The sequence below is a fragment of the Mus musculus genome, chromosome 19, assembly GCF_000001635.26.
Source record: "Mus musculus strain C57BL/6J chromosome 19, GRCm38.p6 C57BL/6J".
NCBI lineage: Eukaryota > Metazoa > Chordata > Mammalia > Rodentia > Muridae > Mus > Mus musculus.
In genome coordinates this window covers 22754545-22780166 of record NC_000085.6, presented here as the reverse complement: position 1 = coordinate 22780166, position 25622 = coordinate 22754545, and the positions used below count along the sequence as shown (strand labels likewise).

At 40.0% G+C, this 25622-nt stretch overlaps 1 protein-coding gene across 49 annotated transcripts in view; it reads right to left on the bottom strand.

Moving 5' to 3' along the window:
* The window catches only part of Trpm3 (transient receptor potential cation channel, subfamily M, member 3), an 857614-nt gene that overhangs the window by 215244 nt on the left and 616748 nt on the right, over positions 1-25622 (bottom strand). For 41 of the 49 annotated variants that reach the window (XR_003952780.1, XR_003952781.1, XM_006526956.4 and 38 more), the window contains one exon: positions 13359-13533. Coding sequence is in view for 45 of the 49 variants with exons in the window: in XM_006526956.4 (XP_006527019.1) it covers positions 13359-13533 (175 nt within the window). In the remaining 4 variants the exon portion in view is untranslated. Of the gene's footprint in view, positions 1-6805; positions 8210-8885; positions 13534-25622 lie in introns of those variants that run through there. The other 8 variants (XM_030250889.1, XM_017318158.1, NM_001362512.1 and 5 more) reach the window with 5 other exon arrangements.

The window sequence follows — 25622 nt, the reverse complement described above, 5'->3', positions numbered from 1 at the left end:
ACAATCTCTGTGATTGTCCCCTTCCCTTTATTTATTTATTTTTATTTATTTATTTATTTATTTATTTATTTATTTATTTATTTTTGGTGAAAGTTACCACTTCCTTTCAAATGCCACTACTCTGTTGCCACAAGTAACAGCATGGTCCGTCTGTAGAGGCTGGACAGCTTTGAACAGGCTCTCTGTGGTTTTTACTTAGCCCTTTGTCCCTTTCATATACGAAACATGGAAGTGAGAAAGTATTTCTCACAGACATCTGAATTAGATGAGTTCAGGCTCATAAAGGACCTGGTGTATAGCGATGCTGTTATAATGTTTTTGTTTTATTTTTTAGGAAAGAGTCATTGGTGGTTTCTTTCCCATTAAATAGAATGGCCTGTGATGGCAGCTGGTCTTGAATTATAATCTCTGTAGAGAGATTTTTCCCATTTGAGAGAGTTTAAAGAGCTGCAGTGTTTTCTTACTTTTGGGAAATTGAGATATTTAGATTTAGCTAAGCTTTATTAAAATGGAGATTTGCAAACACCCCATGTAGACATTTGCACACCCATTCACTCACTCATTCATTCACTCACTCATTCATTCACTCATTCATTTACTTACTCATTTACTCACTCATTCATTCACTCATTCACTCACTCATTCAATCACTTACAAATCCATTTACTCACTTGTTCATTTACTTATTCACTCACTCACTCACTCACCCACCCACTCATTCACTCATTCATTCATTCATTCATTCAACAAAGCAGAGTGATGATGCCTGTTACTGCCATATGCTGTTGTTTCCCTCCAAGTCTTTATTTCACGTTGGAGTCTGCTTCGAGTGGTAAGGCAACAACAGCACCTGCAGGCTTTAGCAACCAGTGTTAAAAGCACCAGCCCAGACAGGTCTGACTGTCTGAAATACTGTCCCAGCTTACCTCACCTGCCAAGGACTTTATCTTGGGTCTTTGTCTGTCCCATCTTACTCAGCTGGAGTAAAACGATTGCTAACTGGGTTCTTTACTATCTTCCTCCAGTCCATCTTCCATGGGTTTAGTTAGATGGCTCTCCTGTAGATCATGTTCTAGAATACCCTTAAAATCCTACAATAACTCCCCATCACTCTCAGATGGTATCTTACTCTGCACATCTCATTTAAGATTATCTGTGCTCTCTCTCCTAATCTAGGCTGTCTTATGTATTTTCCATATATATTCCCTTATATATTTCCCATAAATACAGAATCTCTCAAGCCAACTGGTGTCTTGTATGCCTCTGTGCCCTCGAACTTGTTCTGTCTACTGCAAGGAATGGTTTCCATTTCTGAATGTATTGCTCAACGCCTACTTAAACCTCAGTTGAAGCCACCTCCTGTGTAAAAATCTCTGATTTTTACTCATTAGATGGTCTGGAAGCTCTTGACATTAGCTACTGTACTCGATGCTGTGTGGAAACACTAGTTTCCTTTAGTAGATTATGAATTCTTGAAAGCAATAGTTGCTTCCTCACATACTTCTGGTTCTAGCTGAGTGCATGGTTTGAGGAGCTTTGGAGAAGCATTTGTGGACTTGCAGAATGAACAAATAGCTACTTGCTTTGTGTGCAGGTTTTTGTCCCTTTGTCTTCGTGCTGGCCTAGACTTCAGGCCTCTGGGAAAAACGAAAGAAATGGTGTGGAGTTTAACCCCCTCTGCAAGTCTGAACTGCTTCATCATTAAGCCCAATCAGATTCATTTCTAAGACTTAGCCTCAGTTTCTGGCTTTCTCTTTCAAGGGGTACTTAGAAATGAATTCATCACCCCGATCAGAAAGCCTAAATTTGGATCTATTTCTAGATTCTTTTTTTTTTTTTGTTCATTTTTTAATTCTACATTTGACTTTTTCACAGCTTTTTAAAAATTGGGAACAGATTTTTATTCTCATATTGTTTAGGACAGTTATCATAAAAATGTTCCCAAGGTAGTCAGCATCTCAATGATATCAAGGTGATTCCCCTCACACAGAGCTTGATGGATTTGGTACCTGGAAGTGATTTTATCACATGAATGTCAACACACACACACCTGTATACATATACTATTTAGATAATAGATAATCTGTAGAAGATGGAGTGATGCAGTTAAAACCCTTTGATATGTTGCCTCTCATTGGAATCCATTTCTTTCTTTTCCTATTGAGGACTCTGAGACAGATCATTCAGCTCTTCATGTCTTTATCTCCTCATTTGTTTACAGAGCTAGTATGTCTTTAAGGTTGATGTTTGTAGCTCAGAAGATCATGTGTGAAAAATACCAAGAACTGTCCCCCTGACACATAGATGCTGAGTAAGTGGGTTTTTTTTTTAAGTATCTCAGCATCTTTCACACCTTCAGGGAGGCCCAGTGAAACATAGTTCAGAGCTGAAATAAGGCACCTAGCACACAAACCACTCTATGGTGAAGAGAAAGTATAATATTTCTATAAATGTCAGATGGAACAAGTCTTTGAATGAGAAGGCAAAGCCCCAGTGAAAACCACGTAGCCAGGCTGTAAATGGTTTCCCAGGATCATATTCACCAGTATGACCTGAGAAGATCCTTGAATTAGTCTTATGTCATTTCATAAGCAAACAGGCGAGGATCAAAACCCAATAACTATACCTCTCCTGCTTTTCTTTTGTGATACTTCTGAAGTCTCTATTTTCCAGGAAGGGCTCTACATGGAAGATTCTGCTGGAGAGATTTGAATGTGGGATAAAGGAATCAAAATGACTTTTATCATTTTATGCATGGAAAAAAAAACCCTGACTTCCTTAAAAGAGTACATAGCTTGTGAGAGCCATTCAGGCTAGGAAGACAAGAGCGTGAGAAGAGAAGAATCCGATATAACCTCTATGTAGAAACTCAGTTCAGTATTTTGATGAAAAGCTTGTGGTTTGTTTAAATGGCTGGATGCAAGTGCTATCTTCTGCTATAAACATGAGGATGCTCTTTAGTCTATACACAAGAAGATTCAGCACCGTGACTCTAGGAATACACTGTATGTTCCCAGTGCAATTTCTCATTTTTATCAGATGCTCAAAGTTTCTTTTAATTAATTGAAAGACAAATAAATATTCAACAATTAGAATCCCTAAGAGCAACTCTGTTGCTGTTTTTCAGAAAACGATGGTTAGATAAAAAGCTGATAGAGATTAAATGGAACACACATATGGATCGGCTAGATTGTTTTGTCACTGAAAAGCGAATCTAGCTACAAAGTGGCCTCCATGAATTAGACAAATAGCAATTCTTATCTTGGTTTAATGCAGAAGAAAATGTTCATCTGGGCTATTCCTAAGGGTTCTATCTACTCAGTAAGGGAGATCTTAGAGGAAGTGCCTGTAATGGGACACAACATATACATACTCATGGAACAGTGTACTCTCTAAGGAGTTTCATGACTGCTACCCAGAAAGGAACCATTTTCCATTCACCTCTCTCCCTCTGGATTCTAAAAGCTGGAGCCATGAATGGTAGAAGGCACAGGCATATGTACCAAAGGAAACAGAAATGAGCGGTGTAGTGGAGCTGAGAGTGGCAATAGATGGCTTATTGTAAGCTAGTACTCACAATAAGCCCAGGCTTTGTGCTCTGTGTTCTATAGGTGGCCATTCATGAGGCAGGGGAAGAGGGAGCTAGACGCTAAGCATGTGGATGACATGCTCTAGCACTGCATTGTATTCTCTTCTCCCCTGCCCTGGATTGCCAACCTAGTGGTGAGAGAAGGCTTTCCTACTTGGTCTTCGTGGTGATCCCATAGCTCTGCACTTCCCCTCACATATCACCTCTAAAATGCTGACTTTTTTTTAGTCTTCGTGGTGATCCCATAGCTCTGCACTTCCCCTCACATATCACCTCTAAAATGCTGACTTTTTTTTAATCTATCTAGTTCTCCATCTCTCTATGTATCCCTCTTTCTATCTCAATCAATTAATCAACCAACCAATCAGTCAATCATCTATCTACCATCTATCTAACTTTGCTAGATTTCGCCAAGAAGTGGGAGTGTGGGGGTGGGGTGGGGGGGCTTTTGGGGTAGCATTGGAAATGCAAATGAAGAAAATACCTAATTAATAAAAAAAAAACTTTGCTAGATTTTAAGCCTCACATGTATGGAATTTTGTCCTTTTTGGCTCCATTGTGTGTTTTTGCCACTGCCTGGGATAGAGAGTACACTGTTCTATGAGTATGTATATGTCATGTCCCATTACAGGCACTTCCTTAGACTATAATAGTTATTCAAAACATATTTATTAAATAATATTGAATGAAATATCAAATCACACTGTAAATCAATCAGAATTCAAGTACTTCCTGTTTGTAAAAAATCCACCACAGGATTTAAGGACTGTGATAGTCAGGGTGGTTGTTATTAGCTATGAGGGACCTTTTAAGTTTAACTATAATTTAATTTCTTAGCTATAACCAAAGTGCTCAGGGCCTGACTGATGAACAGCATAGAAGCAGATTCTGTCATTTCAGGAAGTTCTGTTGGACAGTATTGCTCTTGAGGTTAACAGCATTGCCAAAATGCTCACCTCAGGCTGGGGCTAGTAGGACATCTAAGTGCGAGACAGTGCTGTCTTTGTGTATGTCATTTTCCCTCTTGCCTTTCCTTGTGGCTATGAGTGTGCCCAAGAGTAAAAAGGATGCATTCCAAGGAACACAGCAACTGCCACATGGTCAGGAAGATTTTCTGCCAAAACTGTAAGTCAAGTGATATCCTGAGTTCATTCCAAGTAAAACCGATCAGCGGACACTTCTCATAGACAGTCTAGGGGGACAGTCAGAATTTTATTGTTTTTGGCCCTTCATCAAAATTGGAATCAGAGCTGGCTTAAGGAGTATATAGAATCCCTGGAGTGGCCAAGCTGTGGGTCCTTCCACCCTTGATGGATATACATCAAATGGTCACTCAAGACTTATTTAAAGGAGAAGTTGACTAGCATGTAAGAGAACAAGAAAGCTGGATGCATTCTCCTTTCTTGTCTGAAATAACTCAGCTCCAGCATGAGAAAAATAAGCCTCCTGTAGTTACTGGGCCATCTTCCTAGGAAACAATATGGCATGTGTGCTCAGAACATAATTTCAGTCCCAGCTTGCCTGGGAAGACCATGGTGCTACTAGGAGAAAGTTAGCAAGTGACATGACCTTTTCATCCTACATTTCCTTACTTCTACAATGAAATCAATGTCATAACCATCTCATATTCCAAAATACAAAAAAAATACTTAGATCAAGTTCTTGCATATAGATGCTTTGCAATGATATATAAGATATATACTCATATTTATATGTAAAACTAACTCTAGTGTGTCAAGCATGTTGTTGGCGATGGGACAGAAGTGCTGGGGAAGAGCAATGCTGCATTACGTTTCTACATACTTTGTCAGAGTAGTCTTCTCATCCTATATTCTTTCAGATGGTGGAAAATGTGACTTCTCTATTTTTGTTACATATTATATGATGGACTAATTCCTTGCTTAAAAACTTTCAAACCTATCTTATTTTATGTGTATGAGTGTTTTGCCTGCACACATGTATGTGTGCCACATGTTCCTGTACCTGAAGAGATCAGAAGAGGTCATTGGATCCCTTGGAACTGGAGTTGAAGATGGTTGTGTATCACCATGTAGATTCTGAGGACTGAAACTGGTCATCGGCAAGAACAGCAAGTGCTCTTAACTGCTGAGCTATCTCTCCAGCCCCTAATTCCTACCTTTAAAAAAATTCTATTTCTTATATATTATCAATAGTAAGTTGTATAGTCAACCTTTATCTCATTCCATTTCCAACAGGTTCACAATAGTAAGTTGTTTCTGGTCCTTTGTCTCCCATGCCTTATGTATTCATCAAATTTCTTATGCAGCCAGGTAATTGGAACACTGATATGTTTTGGCACAATGACCAAAAAGCAATTGTTTTCTGTATCCCAACTATCTCTGAGGTGACTTGGATTTTTATTTTTCTCTTTGATTAGATAATTCATTGTATTTCTTGTTGCCTGTCTGACAGTCTTACAAATGTGAGGGCATTTAGAAGGCTTCCACTTTATTCAAGGGCTAGAATAGATATTCACATAGATTCACTGTTAATCTACCGCACTCCATCCTTTCATCTGAGCCCAGATGGAGCCTCAGAGTCATTCTCAGTGCATTTTAGGGAGACATCACCGGCTGATGTAAGTTGACACTCAAGAGGAAAATGGTTTGCAGTCCTCGCCCAGAAATGATAAAACTGAAATGTATCATCAAAGGATGATCAAAGTGATCACAGGCTTACAGAAATCCAAATCGTAGGCCTATTCCCAAGACACTGAATTGTGCCTACTATGGGCTTATAAGATTCCTTAATGCTTATTCAAGACCTATTGGAGTTTCCCTTGTGATGAAGAGTTGTTTTACATAACTATCTCAAGAACATAGAGTAAGCATGAATATCCACTGAATGGTGCAGGAAAGGCTTTACTGCAACCAATGGAGGGAATTTTATTTGTCTGTTGTTTCTTTTGGCAAGATTAGTACACGTATCATTGGGTCCTACTTCAATGCATTATCCTTTGTTCTGTCAAAGAGAGCTTTATAGAAGGTTGTCAATGTTGTATACAGTGTATGAAAATGCTGTGGTCCATGATCAATCTGAGAATTCCATGTGGATTCTGGGAAAAAATCTGATGAAAACATTCCAGGCATTTATTATTGGTGTTGCCATTGGTAGCAAGTTAACCCAGCATGATATCAGCTGCAGGGTTCGTTTGTTAAAGATGCTTCGGAATTAACCTCAGGAATTAAATTTGAGGCCATTTTGTTTATGTATTTATTTGTTCATTTCTTAATTCTTTGTGTATGGAGACTGAGGAAGCTACTTTGGAAAATAGATGCAGTGGAGAAATCTAATCTTCATATAATATAAGTCAGCTTTTTAAAGTGGGGAGCATGGGTTGTTCTCATTGGGGTTAAGTGGGGTAATGGTTTTAAACAGCTTGTTGAGTTCTACGCTGGTCCATCTAAGTCACTATGTAGATGTGTGCAGTAAATCGACAACTTTGAAGTCTTCTCCAGCATTGATGGGCATTCTGGCAACTGCAAACAGCAGTTCTCTAAAAAGAGTTCTTCCCAGCAATTGTTTGGCCAGATACTTTCTGATGATGTTGGGGTTTTCATATTCAATGACACATTTCCCCAGTGAGCCAAGAGTTGAGCAGTTTTAAAGCATATTTAATGCAGGGGTTGGACTGGTTAACTTAGATCAATAAAATCTTTTCCCTTCATGGTATGTTCTTCTCCGTGCTTGAGATCAGTCTTTTAAAATCAAAGCTTCATCCTCCCCGTGTTGACACAGTATGGGAAGATTTAACTACAACCTGTCAGACGAAAGTTTTATTATACTTTGTGCTTTTTAAAATAAACAGAGTTGCTCTGGCCACATAGAATGTGGGCACTATGACAAGGTTAACTGAGTATCTGTACCCTTATATTCCTCAGAGAAAATTGACAGTGACTCTGTCAGTGGTACCTTCTGCCACTTCTAAACTCACTAACATTGCATTGATAACTATTTGCTATATTTGTTTACATGAGAGTGCATACTCATCCGTGGAGGAAAATTATGCTTCGTAACACCCGCAGAACCTAAAACAAACATGAGAAAGTACCCAGTGATTTATTAATTTGAAACGTCATGGTATTGGTTCTCTAAGTTTCCAATTAAATCATTTGGATGTACATTGTAAAAATATAGATGTTTATATAGAATTATATGTGAATAAGTATTACATTAATTATTTTACTAAATTTTATTGCATTTAATACAGTTTACACAGATTTTGAGGGAAAGGGGAAAAGGGAGTTGATCAATTATATTGTCATTTATGGGTAACTGACATACTGCCGAACTCTGCTGGAAATGCCCCACTCAGGGTTTTATTGTGGGCTCTTTAAGCACCGTGTCCTTATCAGAACCCACGAGATCCTGTACTCGTGTATTTAAATACTCATTACAGTATCTTTAAGCACCAGGGTTATGCCTTGTTCATCTTCCAGCAGTTCTATGCACATAGTAGGCACTCCATAAATGTTGATGTTTACAAAAGTAACAGTAAAACCACCTTCTGTTCTTTGTCTTGGTTGATTCTCTGTTTTCTTTCAGGAAAAGTGAAAAAGAACCAGCTTGATTTTTTTTTTTAATTATAGAAAATAAATCCTAGAATAGAGATGAGGCAGATGAAATTAACAAAAACTAAAACAGACACTTGAAATCAGCATGGATGACATCATTTCTTTCTCTCTTACTTGACATTCCAATTATGTCTCTATCACGCTGGGGTGCAGGCCATTGAGATCAATTACTTTCTGTAGAAAGTAATACAGAAAAATGATAGGGTTTTGACACCCTTCAGTGTGAGCCTGGATCTCTGCAGCAGCAGGAGTAAACAGTTGTGATCATTGTACAGAATGACACGCCCCAGGGAATAGCTACGGCTCCTGGATTCCTAATGGGCTTGAATTTTGGGTGACTTTCTCGCGTCTTTGGATATGTGATGTGTGTTTGGACGGAAACGAACTTTCTTCAATTCTCTGTGAGAAATTTTCAGTCATAAAATTGGGAACCATACAATGAAGGTTTCCCTTTTTACAGCTAGTGGATGCTCTTATGCCTTCATCTTAGCTGATTAAAAAAAAATCTATTCTTGGGGCTGGAGAGATGGCTCAGTGGTTAAGAGCACTGACTACTCTTTCAGAGGTCCTGAGTTCAATTCCCAGCAACCACATGGTGGCTCATAAACATATGTAATGGGGTCTGATGCCCTCTTCTGGTGTGTGTCTGAAGACAGCTATCGTATATTCACATATATAAAATAAATATTTTTTTAAATCTATTTTCAATTAAAATAAAAAAGAATGACTAACAGTAAAGAACACAAAATCAATATCAATCAATCAACCAACCAGCCAATCAATCAAACCCATGGAAATTCTAAGTTCTCTTTAAGCAGAAAAGTCTCAGAAGATTTTTAAAACAAACACACATACTCAGCTTATACTCTCTTCCCTTTCCCATGCCATTGAACCCATACCTTCCCTCCTACCCCCACCACACATGCATCCTCCCTTTCATCACATGCATCCTTACCCCTTCTAGACCCCCATATACCCCTCCACACACCCACACACCAGTCATACCCCCACACATCCATCACACCCCTACCACCACACTTACCTCTCTCACCCCATTCCCTTGCACATGTGCGCCCACATATACACACACCCCATGACCACATAGCACTCACCACATTTTTTTCTTCTACTCCCAAGAGTAAGACAATGCTCACATATTTTTTATAGCCTGTTCCTAATTAAAATGCCACTCGAATATTATAATGTGGATGATATATGCCTTACTGACAATTTCCCAACAGTCCTGAATCCTCACATGCATCCTCACAAATTATTTAAAAATCTTTTAAGGTATGTTTTTTTTTTTCTTTTTGGCTACTAGGATGGTTCTGCTTCTTTTCCAGAGTATCTAAAATAGGGTAAATCTAGGTGATAATCTTTGGAAAAACCACTAACGTAAATATAAGCATTGGTAATCAAATTGTGCTGGATGAGGGGCACTGACTCAGAGCACCCATGTACTTAGATGGCGTTCTATGCTTATGTTGATGATTGGCAGCTACTTGGTCATGACATGACAGATGACGGGGTGAGGTCCTATCTCTCTGCAGCCTGAGACTTGAGGTTGACAGTTATCAGGCAAAGGCATATTTGATTTCAACATCAGGATGCTGCACCCTGAAAAGTGTTCTCAACACCAGGCAATGCTATTCATCTGCTTAACCAAACATGAGAAGGCAAGGTCCTCAGATAGAAAAATCATAGGTAATTAAATCTAACAGTTATTGGTGCTTTTAATTTTTGTATTTATGGGGTTTAGTCATTTGTGATTTAGAAGCAAACTTTGAAAATGAGTAATGGAACTATTTATGGAAGGGACTTAATGATTCATTCTGAACTATGACAGGTAAACGGAACATACATTATGATGATAAGGGGGAATATCGACTTGAATCGTTTCTGTCAGGTATCACGTGTCACAGAACAGATAGGGAGGAAAAAAAAGTCAAAATATAGAACTTAATTTGATTCTCAGCACCACATACAGAAAAAAAAAACATTTAATTGCAATTGTCTCCTCGTTTATTCAAACCCATTTGCGCTGTGACAGACACAGTCTGTCTGTTTCTATCTCCAGCAATCTCATTCATGGAAGATAATCAGTTTTGCCAATTATAATTCACTTCCAAAGTGATTCTCTTTTCCAATTCATATTATCCTTCCAATTCATATTCTTGGAAAGGAGCTCAATGACAAGCTAGAAAGGTCACAAAGATGACAACGTAAGGTGAGGAAGGTCATTTCTCAAAGATGATGAACTGAAGAGCTATGTAGACACATGGATGCTCTCCCAGTCCTTGTGACTGTTTTGTTTAGCAACCCACAAATGAAATTAACTTTGAACATTGATACAAATCCCCAGAGTGAAACAGATCAGTAAAAATATTAACCTAGTCAGAAATTAAACATTGTAATTAGGATGTGTATGCTCCCTATAACTTATTTTATTTGGACAGTGACACACTTACTTATGCAAGTTTGTTTCTATAAATATGTATGTACACATGTATGTAGTAGAATGGTTAGCGCTGTTGGACTCTGAAAACTGAAGAAGAAACCCTTCCTGGTGAATGAAGACCAATGCCTTTTGTTTTTATTCTTTGCATGTAAAGAAAGTCCACTGCTACAAAATAATGTTCTTTAGCAGTGACTTTAAATTCTATGCACATGTGTTGTTAGACAATTTCTTATCAAGTTTAATATGCACGATGAATCCCGGAAGTTATTTAGATGGCACACAAAAACATTCTGACCATTTTATCGCAATAAATTTATCAGTGCTCTCCTAAGAGGGTAGATTTTCATATAACACTGTGCACTGCATCTCTCTCTCTCTCTCTCTCTCTCTCTCTCTCTCTCTCTCTCTGTGTGTGTGTGTGTGTGTGTGTGTGACTATTTGAACTGAGACACATATACATAAGACTTCCCTGGAGGTTTCTATTTATTACAAGCATTGAACTATCTGCAAGCACCATGGAGAAACAAACAATCAAAAGCTACAAACTATCTAATTCTGTTTATTTCTAGACAAGAGGGACCTGTTGCTGTATTTAAAGAAATGAGGACTATGGCAAATTTTTTAATAACAAAGACAGTTAAGGTTATCGAACACTGCTTTATTAGTCAGCATAAAGATCACTAGGTAAATTTCCTTGTTTACAGCCTCAGCAGTAAAATGCATCAGTACTTACTCTCGAAGAAGACAATGATGACAACTTAATTAAATTTGCCAATGAGTAAGCTCTAATTTCAATTAGGATGTTTTTAGAACTATCAGATCTCTAGGCATCAAATCACTGCCATGGCATCCAGTGCCTGGGTAGAAGCCCCCAGCCTTCCATTACTTTCCACCTTACACACGTTGACTCCAGTATAAACTCGGTAAACACACTGTTTTACTGGGTAAATGGTGGGCCAAGGATTAAGATGGGGAAAGCACAGATGGTAGTTGCTAACATGTGGAGTCTTTTTACTATAGCCTGGGGAGGAGAGAGGTAGAGGAGAGAATGACCTCCACTGAGTTAGCTCTTCTGTAATTACTGTAGTTGCATGCTTGACTTGTTCATTAGATTTGCTATAGCTCTTGAGGGTGACAACTGCAGGCTGTTCTTTCTTCTATCTCAATGTTCTGCACAGCTCATCATACCCACTGCTGGACCACTTTGTATTTGTAAAAGGCCCTATCTCCCGTGGAATTTATTCTTTGTCATCCTAGCCACATGATAGGAAAACTGGGTAAGGAAGTTTTTTTGTTGTTGTCATTGTTTAGAACTTCAATGACATTCTCTCTCTGTCTCTGTCTCTGTCTCTGTCTCTGTCTCTGTCTCTGTCTCTGTCTCTGTCTCTCTCACCACTAGAGACTTGCTAACTAATGAGAGGGCTTGTCCCTGGAGAAGAATGATTCTCCCTCTCTCAGCCCTCATTGATTGTTTGATTGTCTGTAGTTCTTTATATGCAATGTTCAAAAAAATAAACAACAACCACAAAACCCAAAGCAACATCAACTAAAAGCAAAAACTAAGTGACTCCCCCTGGTTGTACTCCTTAAACTCGTTCACACCTTATCTTAAATTACTTGCATAATCTGACAGAGTGCTCCAACCTCACCATTCCCCTGGTAGACAGGCCTCCTCCCAGGGAGGAGTGAGCTTTGGACATTATAGAGTAGCATTTAAGAGCTGGTGGTTCAAGGAAAATACATAGGGGTTGAGTGGTCAGGGGGAAGTTACAAAGAGCCAATTATAGAGGTTTCACCTTGTAGGTGGGTATATAAATAGCAGTACCTGATAACATAGTCTGCCAATGTGTTTACAGCAGCTTGGCCAAGATGGTGCTTACACTCATGCCTAGGAGGTACCCAGCCTATATCACAGGCTGCTGTGCACTGTTATCCAGATGCTGTCTGCTTCATTTATCATAAGCCGGTTCCTGCCTCTCCTTCCTAGAGAGAGGAATTTGGAAGGAGAGATGAAGATAAAAGAATCCATCCCTTGACTTCCTTTCTTTCTCTCGTCTTTGTTATCAGCATGGTCTCGGTGAAGCGTTCCAGGATTTCTTATGCTCTAGTGTAATGTGAATTGGGGTTTCTTAAAAAATCCCAGTTATGTTATGTGAGTATGTTTTTGTCTTAATCCCAGGTGTGGGATGTGGGGCTGCTTCAGACTGTCCACAGCAGCTGACTATGATTTATCTCATGCTCTGGCAGGGGCATGATTCTGTCAGCTGAGGATAATTTATGTTTGGACTTCTAGGTACTCTTCAGAGGGTATGAAAATGGCAAGGCCCCGAGTGACCGTGGCAGCAGCTGCTGCTTCTTTTGCTCTTTGCTGGATTGCTGGTTGGAAATATCCTGACTATGAAGATTGGATTTGACCCTAATCAGCAGAAAGTAGTCTAAAGAGTCCAATGCCCCATTTCCCCTTTAGCCTTCTTTCTCTTATTGAGGGTTTGGAAGGAATAAGAGTGGAGAATGGTGGTAGATATATGTACCCAATAAAATAGCCAAAAAATACAGTTACTGTGTCTGGTATTTAGATGTTGCTCTCTGTTCTTCCTTTCCACCATCCCACACCGTCTTGGCTAATGCAGAGAAAATGCTCTGATGTCCTCTTTTCCAAGGTTTAAACACAGCTTTGTACCCAAGTGTCTCCCACGGGACCCGGCAATTTACTCACCCGCCTTCTTCTGAATATTTATGCCCAAATGCCAGGATGTCGGATGCCCGTCCACTCCCATCACAGACCACGACTGGTACAGGAGGGGTGTCTCGAAGGTATTCCAAAACAATTGAGATCACATTGGGTCCTCCTTCCACGATGAGAGCCACCACTGGAACCCCTTGACCGATTCCTGCATTAAAAAAAGGAAAAGAAAAGGAAAAAAAGAGAAAAGAACACAAAGCCAGCAAACCAAATAAACAAAAAGAGAAAAAAAAAAAGCACAAACTAAAATTACTGAGCACGGGGGAGGTAGTGAGATATGAAGGGATAAAATACTGAGTGACATTTGTAGACAATACGTTAGTAGAATCTCTACCCCCAGAAAGTCCATGTGACCTTGCCTGATCCCCGCAACTCACAAAAGGGACAGTTTACCCCAATTTACACCTGGGAACCTAGGTAGGATACATGAAGAAAGGAAGTGGGTAACAGAGAAAGACTGGGCCAGCAGTCAAAATGTTGTAAGCCATGTTCTGATTGTAAGAAGTATCTTATCTATCTAGTAATTCAGTTTTCTGTGGAAAAAAAAAAGAAGGAAGTTAAGATTTTCTAACTTCCTGGCTACCACAGAAGGGTCGAAATAGCACTTTTTATTTAAAAAACAAAACAAAACAAAACAAAACAAAGTAAAACAAAACGAAGCACTAAAGCCAGTAGGGGTTTGTTGGATCTACTGCTGCCTGGATTATGGGTCTGTGTTCTGACAATAGGTGATCTGCTGAGCATCAGATCTCAGGAACACGGCCAACATAAAAGGTCACCCCGTGCGGGGCAGTGAAGGCGCATGCCTTTGATCCTAGCACTTGGGAGGCAGACACAGGCGGATTTCTGAGTTCAAGGCCAGCCTGGTCTACAACGTGAGTTCCAGGACAGCAAGGGCTACATAGAGAAACCCTGTCTCCAAAAACCAAAATCCAAACCAAAAACCACCCCCCCCCCAAAAAAAAGAGTTCCTCGAGACACCCCAACCCTCCATCTTCACTTTCTCCATTTCAACCTCAAAATGGCCATCACAGGGTCACGTGGTTTTCCACATACTTGTATCCTGCTCTATTGAGTGAAGTGCTGGGTGCACGCCTATACTCATTAGCATATTACTTGCATTCAGCTGAATCAAGGAGATTCAGAGATATTTCCTAACACATTTAAACTATTTCTTTCAAGCCACAAAGCATTGTAAGCTTCATGTAACAATTTCTGTAATGTCAGCATCACGTATGTGATCCTAACACGTTAAAGAGAAGCATTGAAAAACCAATGCCCATGAGAGAAACAATGAACCCCAGATTCAGTTTATTTCACACGGACACCTTGAGCATCATTAGCGTCGCTGGATAGCTTACTTTTGTTTGAGTTGGTATTGTGCTGGGTCAAACTGAACAATGTAAAACTGAGTTGGTTTTCTGGGGTATATACAAGTGTTCTTACAAAAGACATAACTGAAATTCTGTGCCCTCTCTGTAAATACAAATTTATACAAAACAAAAACAAGAACAAAACTTTGGTCATCTCAGTTCCCTGTCCTTTTGTGTCATTTTATCTGGCATCAGAAAGCTGCTTCCCAGTGACAAATAACAGTCTGGGATTTGGATTTTGCTCGGCTGATAAGAGATTTTATTTGACTTATGTGACTTGTTTTCCTTCTAAAATATGAGTGTACCAGTCTCACAGGGTCTTATCAACTCTAAGTCACAGAAGATAGATTTTTTTTTTCATAGTTTGATTTTACTGTTAAAGGAAAGGGTTCAAAATCTTGGCTGCACATGAATAGATATTGTTTTAAATCTCCATTTAAACTATGTAGAGGAAAGAATGACTGTTGGTCAAGGTAGGGGCAGTGAGTCCTTTGTTTCTCTAATGAGGACTAGAGGGGAGATGAAGCCTGGTACCGCACTAGTTTTCTGTAGATGGGGAGGACTTGAGAATTACTCTTTCAGATCTAAGGCAAGGGTTGTGAAGCATCCTGCATCTTTGCTTTCCGGGAGCCCCTTCCAAGCCAGACACCAGGATCCTTAGGAGGACTGTCCCACTGCTGCCCTTTGTGACTATTTAGCAAGCTCCTGAAAGGCATTTAGGGGAGAAAAGACTAACCTACGTGAGCTCTTTGCACTGCGTGCTTCTTTTAGGGGAAAATTCGCTGCCATAAAATCACCTACTGTATGGGAATTTGTACATTAATGTGCATCGAGAAACACGGATTCTTATTTAGAGGACGGATCTAGATTCCGTGTAGTCTGGGGATGTAGCTTAGCAGAACAGTATTGGCCTAGCATTCATATATGGCACTGGGTTCAACCCCAAATATGGGAGGGAAAATATTTTATGGAAATTTCTAAATTCTCCCTCTTGAGCAAAGCATCTGTCTATTTAACGTCAAGCTTACAGACCAAGTGAACTTTCCTTTTAGATCCATTCAGAATTGTCATAGAGGGAGAGGAACTAGACTGGACCTCTAGAATGGTCCCATGTTTTAAGGTCTAGTGGAAAGAAGAGAATCACCTTTGCGAAGAGATATCTAGGTTCAAGGGATCAGTTTTTATGGACTAATTTGAGTATAATTAATTTCAAGTATTTTCCAAAAATACATTTGTCAATATATTAATGTTATAATCTCTAGAAATTCTGTAATATGTTCAGGATGGTAAGATTTCCCATATTTGGAATGAAATTGGTAATTGATATGGTTACAAATTAATAATCCAGTTAAATTCAGTGCTAAAAAAAATTGGGTAGAGCAAACACTGCATGTATCAATATCTCCAAATTCTCTTCCCTTTGCTGTTAAAACATGAAATTTGTCCCGTGGTTTAAAAAATGACTTAATACTCAAAAGCATCTTGAGTTTCTTATGAGTGGCAGAGACCCTTGTTATGCTTAGAAACACTATACTTAACACAAACAGAATTTGCCAACTCTGGAAACATTAAGGTTTTTTTTTTTCTCTTTCTTTCTGGACACACACATGCACATTGGTTTTGAATTCAGGAGGAGAGGAGTGTATTACATACTTTGTAATGAGCCAAGCTATGAGTGTTAATCTTAGTTTATCTGTAGAGAAAGTTTCATAGAACATTTGTGGATAGCAGTGAAAGTGAGGAACAGTTTCTCTTAAAAAGGAAGTGCGTGTCTGGTCAGAGAAAAGATGTCTCTATGCAACATCTTTCATGGTCCATGGGTCCGTGAAGTTCATCAATGAATGTGAACATAATGAGCCTTATTTAAACCATTGAAACATTCACACATTCATTTATTATTTTATGATCCTTGCTGATACATGTTTTTGCAAGATTGTAATCAGAGCCAGTGAGATGGCCCAGTGGGTACGTTTGATTTTAGGAACCCACATGGTGGAAGGAGTGAACTGAATCCCGAAAGTTGCCCTCTCTCTCTCTCTCTCTCTCTCTCTCTCTCTCTCTCTCACACACACACACACACACACACACACACACACAAAGCTGTTGATCAGTATGTGTCTAAGTGAAAAAAAAATCTATTCTCTTTATCTCTAGGCTTAAAGTATTTCTTATAAGTTTTTCTGCTGTAAAGAAATAAATATTCAGGTACAATGAAGAAAATGTCATGTATAAAGATGGTACTACAGTAGAACTTTTTTTCAAAACATTAGGAATCTCTGGGGTACTTTAAAAAACTGAGGCCAGAAAATATTGAGGGATATTATAAGAGAAAAATGCATCTTTTTTAAAAATTAGGTACTTTCTTCATTCACATCTCCAGAGCTGTCCCAAAAGTCCCCCACACCCTCCCCCCTCCCACTCCCCCACCCACCCACTCCCACTTCCCGGCCCTGGCGTTCCCCTGCACTGAGGCATATAAAGTCTGCATGACCAATGGGCCTCTCTTTCCACTGATGGCCGACCAGGCCATCCTCTGATACATATGTAGCTAGAGACACGAGCTCCAGGGGACACTGGCTAGTTCATATTGTTGCTCCACCCATAGGGTTGCAGATCCCCTCAACTCCTTGGGTACTCTCTCTAGCTCCTCCATTGGGGGCCCTGTGATCCATCCAATAGCTGACTGTAAGCAAGAATGAAATTGCATCTTTTTAAAGGGAGTGTTTCTTAGGTCTTCTATGTTACTAGAGGTATTAGATATTGTCTTAGTTTTTGGAAGTACATGGAGTCCATTCGAGATACTGTATCTATAGCTGCAATGTATCTGACCTTACGTGGGAATGTGTAATGAGATAAAGAATGTTTAGTGAATTGCAATGAAACTCCTAGGTGATGAATGAAAACTCCAATACAGATCAATCCTATGTTCTATTATTACAACACAACTTTCTTCAAATAACTCTACACTAAAGCTGATGTTTAGGAACACTTTTGGAAATATAAACTAGTAAGCAGTTAAATTAAAATCACATGTAACAAGATGTTTCACTAGTAAATATGTATGGGTTTTTAGTTGGAGGAAATTCCTTGTGAGATGGCTAGGGTCTGTCATTGAGGATGGAAGTATCCAGAGTCTATGTCTCCAACTGACTTTATGATTCAGTAGGAGGCAAAATGGCATAGACTTGGTTAATGTCTGTTTCTGCCATTACTGGACTATAGGAATTCCTGAGTTGGATTTTAACTTAAAGAAGTCCCTCCATAGACAATTCTCCATGTTTAAAGTCATGGTTAATTCACCGTAATACATATCTCATATACTTTGTCTTGATATGTGACCATCTCAGATCTAGCCAGAGATAAGGGCTAGTCAAGATACAAAGGTAGAGGGCTTATATTGCTGGGCTGTCTTCTCCAGACAGTGGTTAAAACTGAAAGTTAACAAAGCCTAGCATTTCTTATCCTTCAGATAGAAAAAGTAAAATCTATAGATATGGCAAATTCAGTTTTCTATTTGTTTTCCTACTGCCATGCTAACCTATTTGGGGTGTAACTTATGCTCCAAATATTGACCCTTACTGTGCACCTTTCATTTAATATTCTTAACTCTGTTTTTTTTTACATGTAGTAGCTAGAGGCCAAAGGATAGAATGGTGGAGAGACTTGAGGAGAAGGTTGAATGGGAAATCTGGTCAGCCAGCTTAAGTTCTGTGGAAGGTAGCCTGCAAATGTTCACCACCTTATAAGTGAATCACTTTATATAAATCATGGCAGAGGAGGCCTTGCCTGACTTCCTTTACGATCAGTTGGACCCTAGACTCACATGAGGTCAGATCTACCAGTCTGGAATTGGTGTGCTGAGGCAAATGGCTATCAGTTGGGTCGTGAGAGCATGCTGACATGGGGGATGAAGCCTTGATTAATAGTGGTTGTGATGGAGGCAGAGGTATCATGGAGGGAACAGATCACGTGTCACAAGTGAAACGGAGGAGGTGAAGGTGGGTATAGCATTAAGTAGGATGCAGGGAGAGCAGGGAACAGTTCTTCAGCCCTTCCTATAAGCATATTCCTTTCTCATATTGCTTTCCTTTTCTCCTGTTCATTTCTACAAAATACTCTATGGAAAAAAAAATTCATTTTTAACTACTCTTTACTCTGAAGAGACTCAGGGGCATTTCTAGGTATAGAAACCTAACAGAGAGTTTATAATTGTACTTGAAAGTTACTTTTATAAGGGGAGTTTAGGGGTAGAATTGTGGGACTTTTATTTGTTTGAGGTGGACTTGTAAGAAAAATATTGAGGTCAATGTTGGGTGTTTAGCCCTTGTCTCTGCTGGTATCAAGTGGGGCTCTGTATTGGATCCTAAGTGATAACCAGGTAGGAACAGTTGTAATGGTTTGCTGACAGATATCTCTCACTGAAAAGGAGGAGTTCCCCATGTGCACATCAAGAATAGTTACCCTATCAGCAGTGGTAACAGGAGGAGTTGACCCAATCTCTCTGTAGTAGTCTAAGGGCACCAGGTGTGGTAGTCTACCCCTAAGGGTAGGATGCCCCTCCCCTCTGCTGATAGCCTTAGTGGTTCCTTAGAGAGCAGGACCTATATCTACAGCCATCATAATATGCTGCTCCCTGCATAAAGCGTCTCTAGGCTTGGGTCTTGCCTTGACTTCAATGGCTTTTCTGGAAGGACATCATTTCACATATGTTCCATTTTTACTTCATACCATGAAAGTCTCAATTGACTCATTCTAGGAGGACACGTTTCTTAGGCCCTGGGGGGTCCCTTTCTAAAGCAGGGTAGAATGTCTCAGCTCCTTGTTTGAAGTTCCATGGTGGGCAATCTTTCCCTCTGTCCATCTTGGGTTTCCCATACGGTCACATTTTCTTTCACTGCCTCTCATTGTATATGTCTGCTTCTAGTTTATCCCTTCCCTAGCCAGTGCTACAAGTGTCTACACCTTGGGAGTGTGGCTAGACTTCATATAGCACATATAGTTCTCCCTAGTAGTTCTGTCCTAGAAGGTGAAAAAGGTAACTTGATAGACATTGGTAGCCTAAAAATATCCTTTGCTATTTTTCACAGTATGTAGCACACAGAGTAGGTCCCCGATTCCTGAGAGCATCAGACTGAGAAAGGAATCATCATTTATAAAGTGCGTAGACTAGAGCCTGGCACTCAGTAAGAGCTTGTTGGTTACAAATGGAAGGATACTTATTTGTATTTATTAAGCTTATAAAAGGTTTCTTTTTAAAATATCTTAATGACTCATAGATAGAAGAAAATGAATGCAATTCTATGTTTAAGCCAAACAGATGTTCTGACAGTGGAACACTCTGAAAGCTTTTCTGAAGTTTTCCCAGTCTCCTGTACAGACCAGCAATATGTTGAGAAAGCCATATGCATTTATCTTGTGTCCAGAACCCTAAAACCTCCTGGTTTGAGGTAGATAACTTTTAAATTAAGTTAATTTTTAAAAAGAAGTTCTCAAATACTTCTTAGTGTATTAGTTAGCTTATTAAGTCTTTTGAGTGCTGTGGGTTGAAAAAATTAGATGTAAATACTAAATGACAAAACCAATAAACCAAATGCAAGTGTTTTTACATGCTTTCAAACTCAGCTTTTGACTTAATGGTAAAAGTTATTCCCTTATGGCCTGACAGCTCTGATTGAAGTATTTTGCTATTAATGTCACTATACTCCCAGGCCATACAAGTGGCATTGCTGTGAATAATTTCAATAGAAAGGGACATCTAGTCCCATGGGATGTAAAGTGGGTATTACTTTCACAAAAAGAAAATGCCAGCATTATTTTCTTTGGGGTCATTCTTTGAAGACTGAATGTTTTAATGTAATTGATCTAAGTTGACAAGAAAACTCATCCAAAGGAAGCTAAAATCTTTGTCTCTGTATTGCTCAAAATCCACATCAAAAGGATGACCTTGCCTTCTCAAATGTAGGGTAACCAGAGAAGTTTGAACTCATTTTACTTTAAAATATTTCATCAACACTCTTTTACAAATGTGCCCAGATCTAAGTACACAGCCTGCGCCAACATCTGAGCTTTGTCACAGAATGAATAAAAACCAGAGTAGTTAAAGAAACTATGATTGTCAAGGTAGCTATGGAAGTCTGTCCCCAGGAAGGACCTGGCCTGTGATGCAAGGAGAGAGAGAGAGAGAGGGAGAGAGAGAGGGAGAGAGAGAGAGAGAGAGACAGAGAGACAGAGAGAGAGTGCATAGTAGATGTGAGGGAGCTATTACTGCCAATTTGAGTAACTGGCCATGCTCAAATTATCTTTTATTATTATTTTATTTTCTCTTTGCATCTGTTAATGGAGAATACAATTTTTTAAAAATCATTTTCAAGAGTTCTTTCTTCAAGGAATGCTTCTTGACACCCTACCCTTTTCTATGAGAAATTTGCCTTTCTGTTTCCAGGATTAAAGATAAATCTTTCCAGGATTAAAGATAAATCTTTGGTCTCTTCCTCTTCACCAGTAGGCAGAATCAAACATTTTGCTGTGTTAGTTTATAACTTAAAAAACAAAAACAAATAAACAACTCCCATCATGTCTATGTCCTATAGATTTGTCAACCAGCCACAGCAGTCTAAAGAGGAGGGCTCCCTGGTCCCTTCTGTGACTCTTTTGGAATTTTGTTTTCTTGGCTATGTGTTTTGGCATCTCTCTACCCTACCTGGCAGATTTAACTTAGTAATTTGAGCATGGCACACAACGTTCTCCCTGTAGTAGTTGACCATGAAAATTTGGCATACAGAAGAGCAGGAAGGCAAAGTGCTACTTTACTGCCCTAGTTCTCCCCTGATGATTACTAAGACACAATACTTTCTCTTCCAGAAAAATTTCCATATTACATAACAGGGTAATTTGTCCTCAGTTATCCGAGATATGATTTCCATTGCCCCCAAGTCAGAGATGCAAATGCCCATGTCTGTGTTCCCTGGTTTTCCTGTAGCTTGTTGAAGGCCCTTTTGGTAACTTCCAGGCCTTTGCATGTGAGTCTTTGTGTAACAGCTAGCCATCATTCATAACCATGATGTTTCCTTGAAAATCTAGTGGGTTTTCACCACTTATAGAAACAGGACTGAAATCCTTCTGTGTACAAACACAGCTCCTCTTCACCAAGGCTCAGCTCACGTCTGTACCTTCATCTTTCTCAGCGTTCTCTTTGGCCTACACTTGTGTACAGCGTCCACAGGGTCCTCCATGTAGGATTATTTGTAAGCTTCTCTTTTAGTCACCCTAGTTAGGATGGCTTCTTAGGGAGGAGAGGACTATGTCACCCCGCAACTGTCTTCAGGAGGAGGTATTTAAACTAAGCTGTTTCTTAGACTTTTCTCTACCCCCTGGTAAATTTGAAAAGGATACCTGAGTTTGGTCAGCCAGGCCTGATACCTTTTTCTTTCCCTTGCATGCATGGAATGGGGGTGGGGCAGGTGGAATGGGGATCTCCCAGGTCTTCCAAAGGCTCTGCCCAAGAGATGGGTATGAGGTGATGGGATGTAGTATGGTGTGGGGTTCTGTTTAACTCTGGAGTTCACTCCAGGCTATTTAGCCAATTGCCCTAAGACCACATTCTTCTACTTTTCCCTCTGAGCAATAAAAGTGGTATTTTGGGTACTATAACTACTTTTATTTCTTATATTGCCTGGAATTTGGATAAAGAAGAAGACACTGTTGATTTTGTACTTCCTGCCCCCTGACTCCAATTCAATTGTCAAAATCTGGTTCTTAAGCCCTACCCAATCCCCTCAGGCAGTATTAATTTTTCTGTGCTTTTGTGGTCCCATTGTTCATTAAAAAATGTCTTTGGGCAGTTATTGCCTTGGTTTAATTAAAGCCCCCCCCCCAAACTGTAAGCTCCTTTGATTCTCATGCATCTTAACCTTCTGACTCCAAACTCCTTCACCCTCAGACAATAGTTCAAATAAATGTTTGCAACATAAAACAAAATATAAAATACACCTTGGGATGGATGAAAGGACAGGAAGACACCGAGAGTCACAAAGAGACTGTCACACCTCAATGCTACTAAAGTATCCAGCTAGAAGAAGTACAGATGGCCACCCTTTAGGTGTCCCTATGGCATCCTAAACTAGATCTTTACTGCTGGGCTTAAGCAGAGGTCAGAGACCTGTGGAAGAAGCTGGGTGGGTGCTCCTAGTCTACCTGTCCAACTAGAGTACATCAGAAAAGCTCAGGTGTTTAGAGACTGAACAGCCAGTATCATTTCAACTGTCTGTTCTTTTTAAGTTGTGGCTCTGCTGTTTCTCAGGATCGGGCCAAAAGTTACACGGACTGTGCATCTGGACCACTGGGGAGAAAGATGTAAACACAGCTTTGTTTATGTTCTTTCACTTGCTAGAAGGATGCCCAGGAAACCATTATTTGGTTGAAATGAATAGACGCTATGTGACTAAAATTGAACCCCAAATTTCTTCTTACTGAGCTGACTGGCACACTTCAGCAGAAGGCTAGGGGCGACCTTCATTCACCGACAAGGTATCAGAACAACTAAAATAACGGACCGCCATTGTTAGACACAAGCATTGGTTATCTTGGATCAGTGACATTAGATCATCCCCAAATTGTGGATCTAATTTCAGATCCAAAGCTCAAAATTAGAAAACTGGTTTTGCCTGATTATCTGTTCCTCTATGTTATACCCAGCCCTCTCAGTCTTTGGGGGGAAACAGCAAAATTATGTTGTGAGAAACTGTCTTTTCTCTGGTCCTACGCTTCCATGTTCAGGGATTCCATCCCCATTACTGTAACATGGTGACCCAGATCATCCTGTTTGTTTGCTTGCTTGCAGTAAGTTCTTACTGGGTGGTTGAGAATGGCCTTGAATTCATGATTCTCTTCCCTCTATGTCTGCTTCTTAGCCTGGTGAGGGCTAGCTTCTGAAAGCCCTCGGATGAGGGATGCTAGCTTTTTCCTTAGGGAATGAATGCCAGGCACCTCCCTAGGTAAAGTGTTGGGAGATCCTGTTGCCTGGTGGGGGTGTTGGAACTGATCCCACACCACCTCATTATCTCCAGCAGTCTCAACAGTGATACTGACATTTGACTCCCCATCGGTGGTGCTGTGGTGCCGGACTCTCAATATGGTTCTTGTCAAGAGTAGACATACAGAACAAAGAGTGTGTTGCCATTGAGAGGCCATTTTGAGACAGTGCTGAGACAACCTCAGCCCCTGTTTCCACTTTGGAAGTGCAAATCTATTTCTAAGTGAAAAAATACTGTTTTTCATTGTATGGTATGTGTTTTTCTTAATACAGTGATAGCTCTTTATGAGCAAATAATGATGGTAATGTGCTTTTTTTTTTTTTAAGATTTGTTTGTTTGTTTATTTATTTATTTATTTTGGCTTTTCGAGACAGGGTTTCTCTGTGTAGCCCTGGCTGTCCTGGAACTCACTCTGTAGACCAGGCTGGCCTCGAACTCAGAAATCCTCCTGCCTCTACCTCCCGAGTGCTGGGATTAAAGGCGTGTGCCACCACGCCCGGCTGGTAATGTGCTTTTTAAAGAAGGTAATTACAAATGAATCCAAACAAGGCTGCATTTGCGTTTTGGGTTTGGAATGAAGTGTTGTCTTACACTAAGGGGATCAATTGATTTACCATTCAACCAGGGCACATTTATGTGTGTGTGTGTGTGTGTGTGTGTGTGTCCTCACTGATAATCACTGCAGTATACTAATTATAAACTGGAACAGCTGAATCCTGGACAAACCTTTACACACAGTTACACACTTATGGAGCGCAAGGTCACTTCTGATATTTCTTAAAGTAGACAGCAGTATAGGGTGTTTAAAAGAGGCCCTGAGTTTGTTTGTTCACTGTTGATCACACTGTTTCATGGGCTCCGTTTTCCATTCCTTCTAAACCCCAGCTGTTCGATATCAGAGCTATTCCTCTGTTTGCATGAGGAGAGATGAAGCCCCAGAGAACTCAATGATTAAGCAAAGGAACAGAGCTGCAATTCAGAGGCACCTGTGCTAATCTGTTAGGGGGGAAGATATCAGTTGAAAACTTTTCTCATGGCCTAGCCTATCCTCAGTGGTGCTAGAGATGGATCCTGTTACTTCTCATCTGGAGATGGATGCCACACCACATTATCATTTAAACTCATCCAGTATGATGATGAGAAGTTGGGAGTTATAGCCCAGAGGTATGCAGTAGGTTCTCTGAGACCTCAATCATGGGAGTATTTAATGTTTTTTTGTCCTATTCTATAGTCTATGTGAAACTGCCTTTTGTAGCTTCTGGCACCAAAAATCTATGTGGCTGCCGTAATAACTCGTGACCTTATTATCTAAAAGAAGGCTATCTTGAGATTATTAAGTAAAAATATGGCCCTTTCAGGGATGCCCTAGAATTGCAATCCTACTGTAAGGAAGTACTTTGCTCATTGAAAATGATTGGAAGAAGCAGTGTGTGTGGAAATCTCTTGCCAGTGTCTGCAAGGACAAAGGCTGTTCTTTTAGACCCATCAGCATCACTCGTGGGGGTCATTGCTTGAAATCCCACACTGGCCCCTCCCTGGGAGTCTCAGATCAGTGAGAATTTGTGTTTCAGCAGTTTTCCAGGCGCTGTTGCAGCTGCTGGTCCAGGGAGCACACTTTGAGAGCTAGTGGCTTAGCTTAAGCTGCAGGGGGAGGTAATAGAACAAAACAGCTGACATCTAAAGTGTGTCCCTGCTCAAGCAAATACAGGAAAAGTTCACGGGGTGAGACCCGAAATGCCCATCCACAATGTTCCTAGGAGTCTACTTTAAAGCGTGAGCCATCAGCAAGCCTTTTCCTTGAAGGGCCAGAGAAAGCGTTTCTTTTCAGCTCT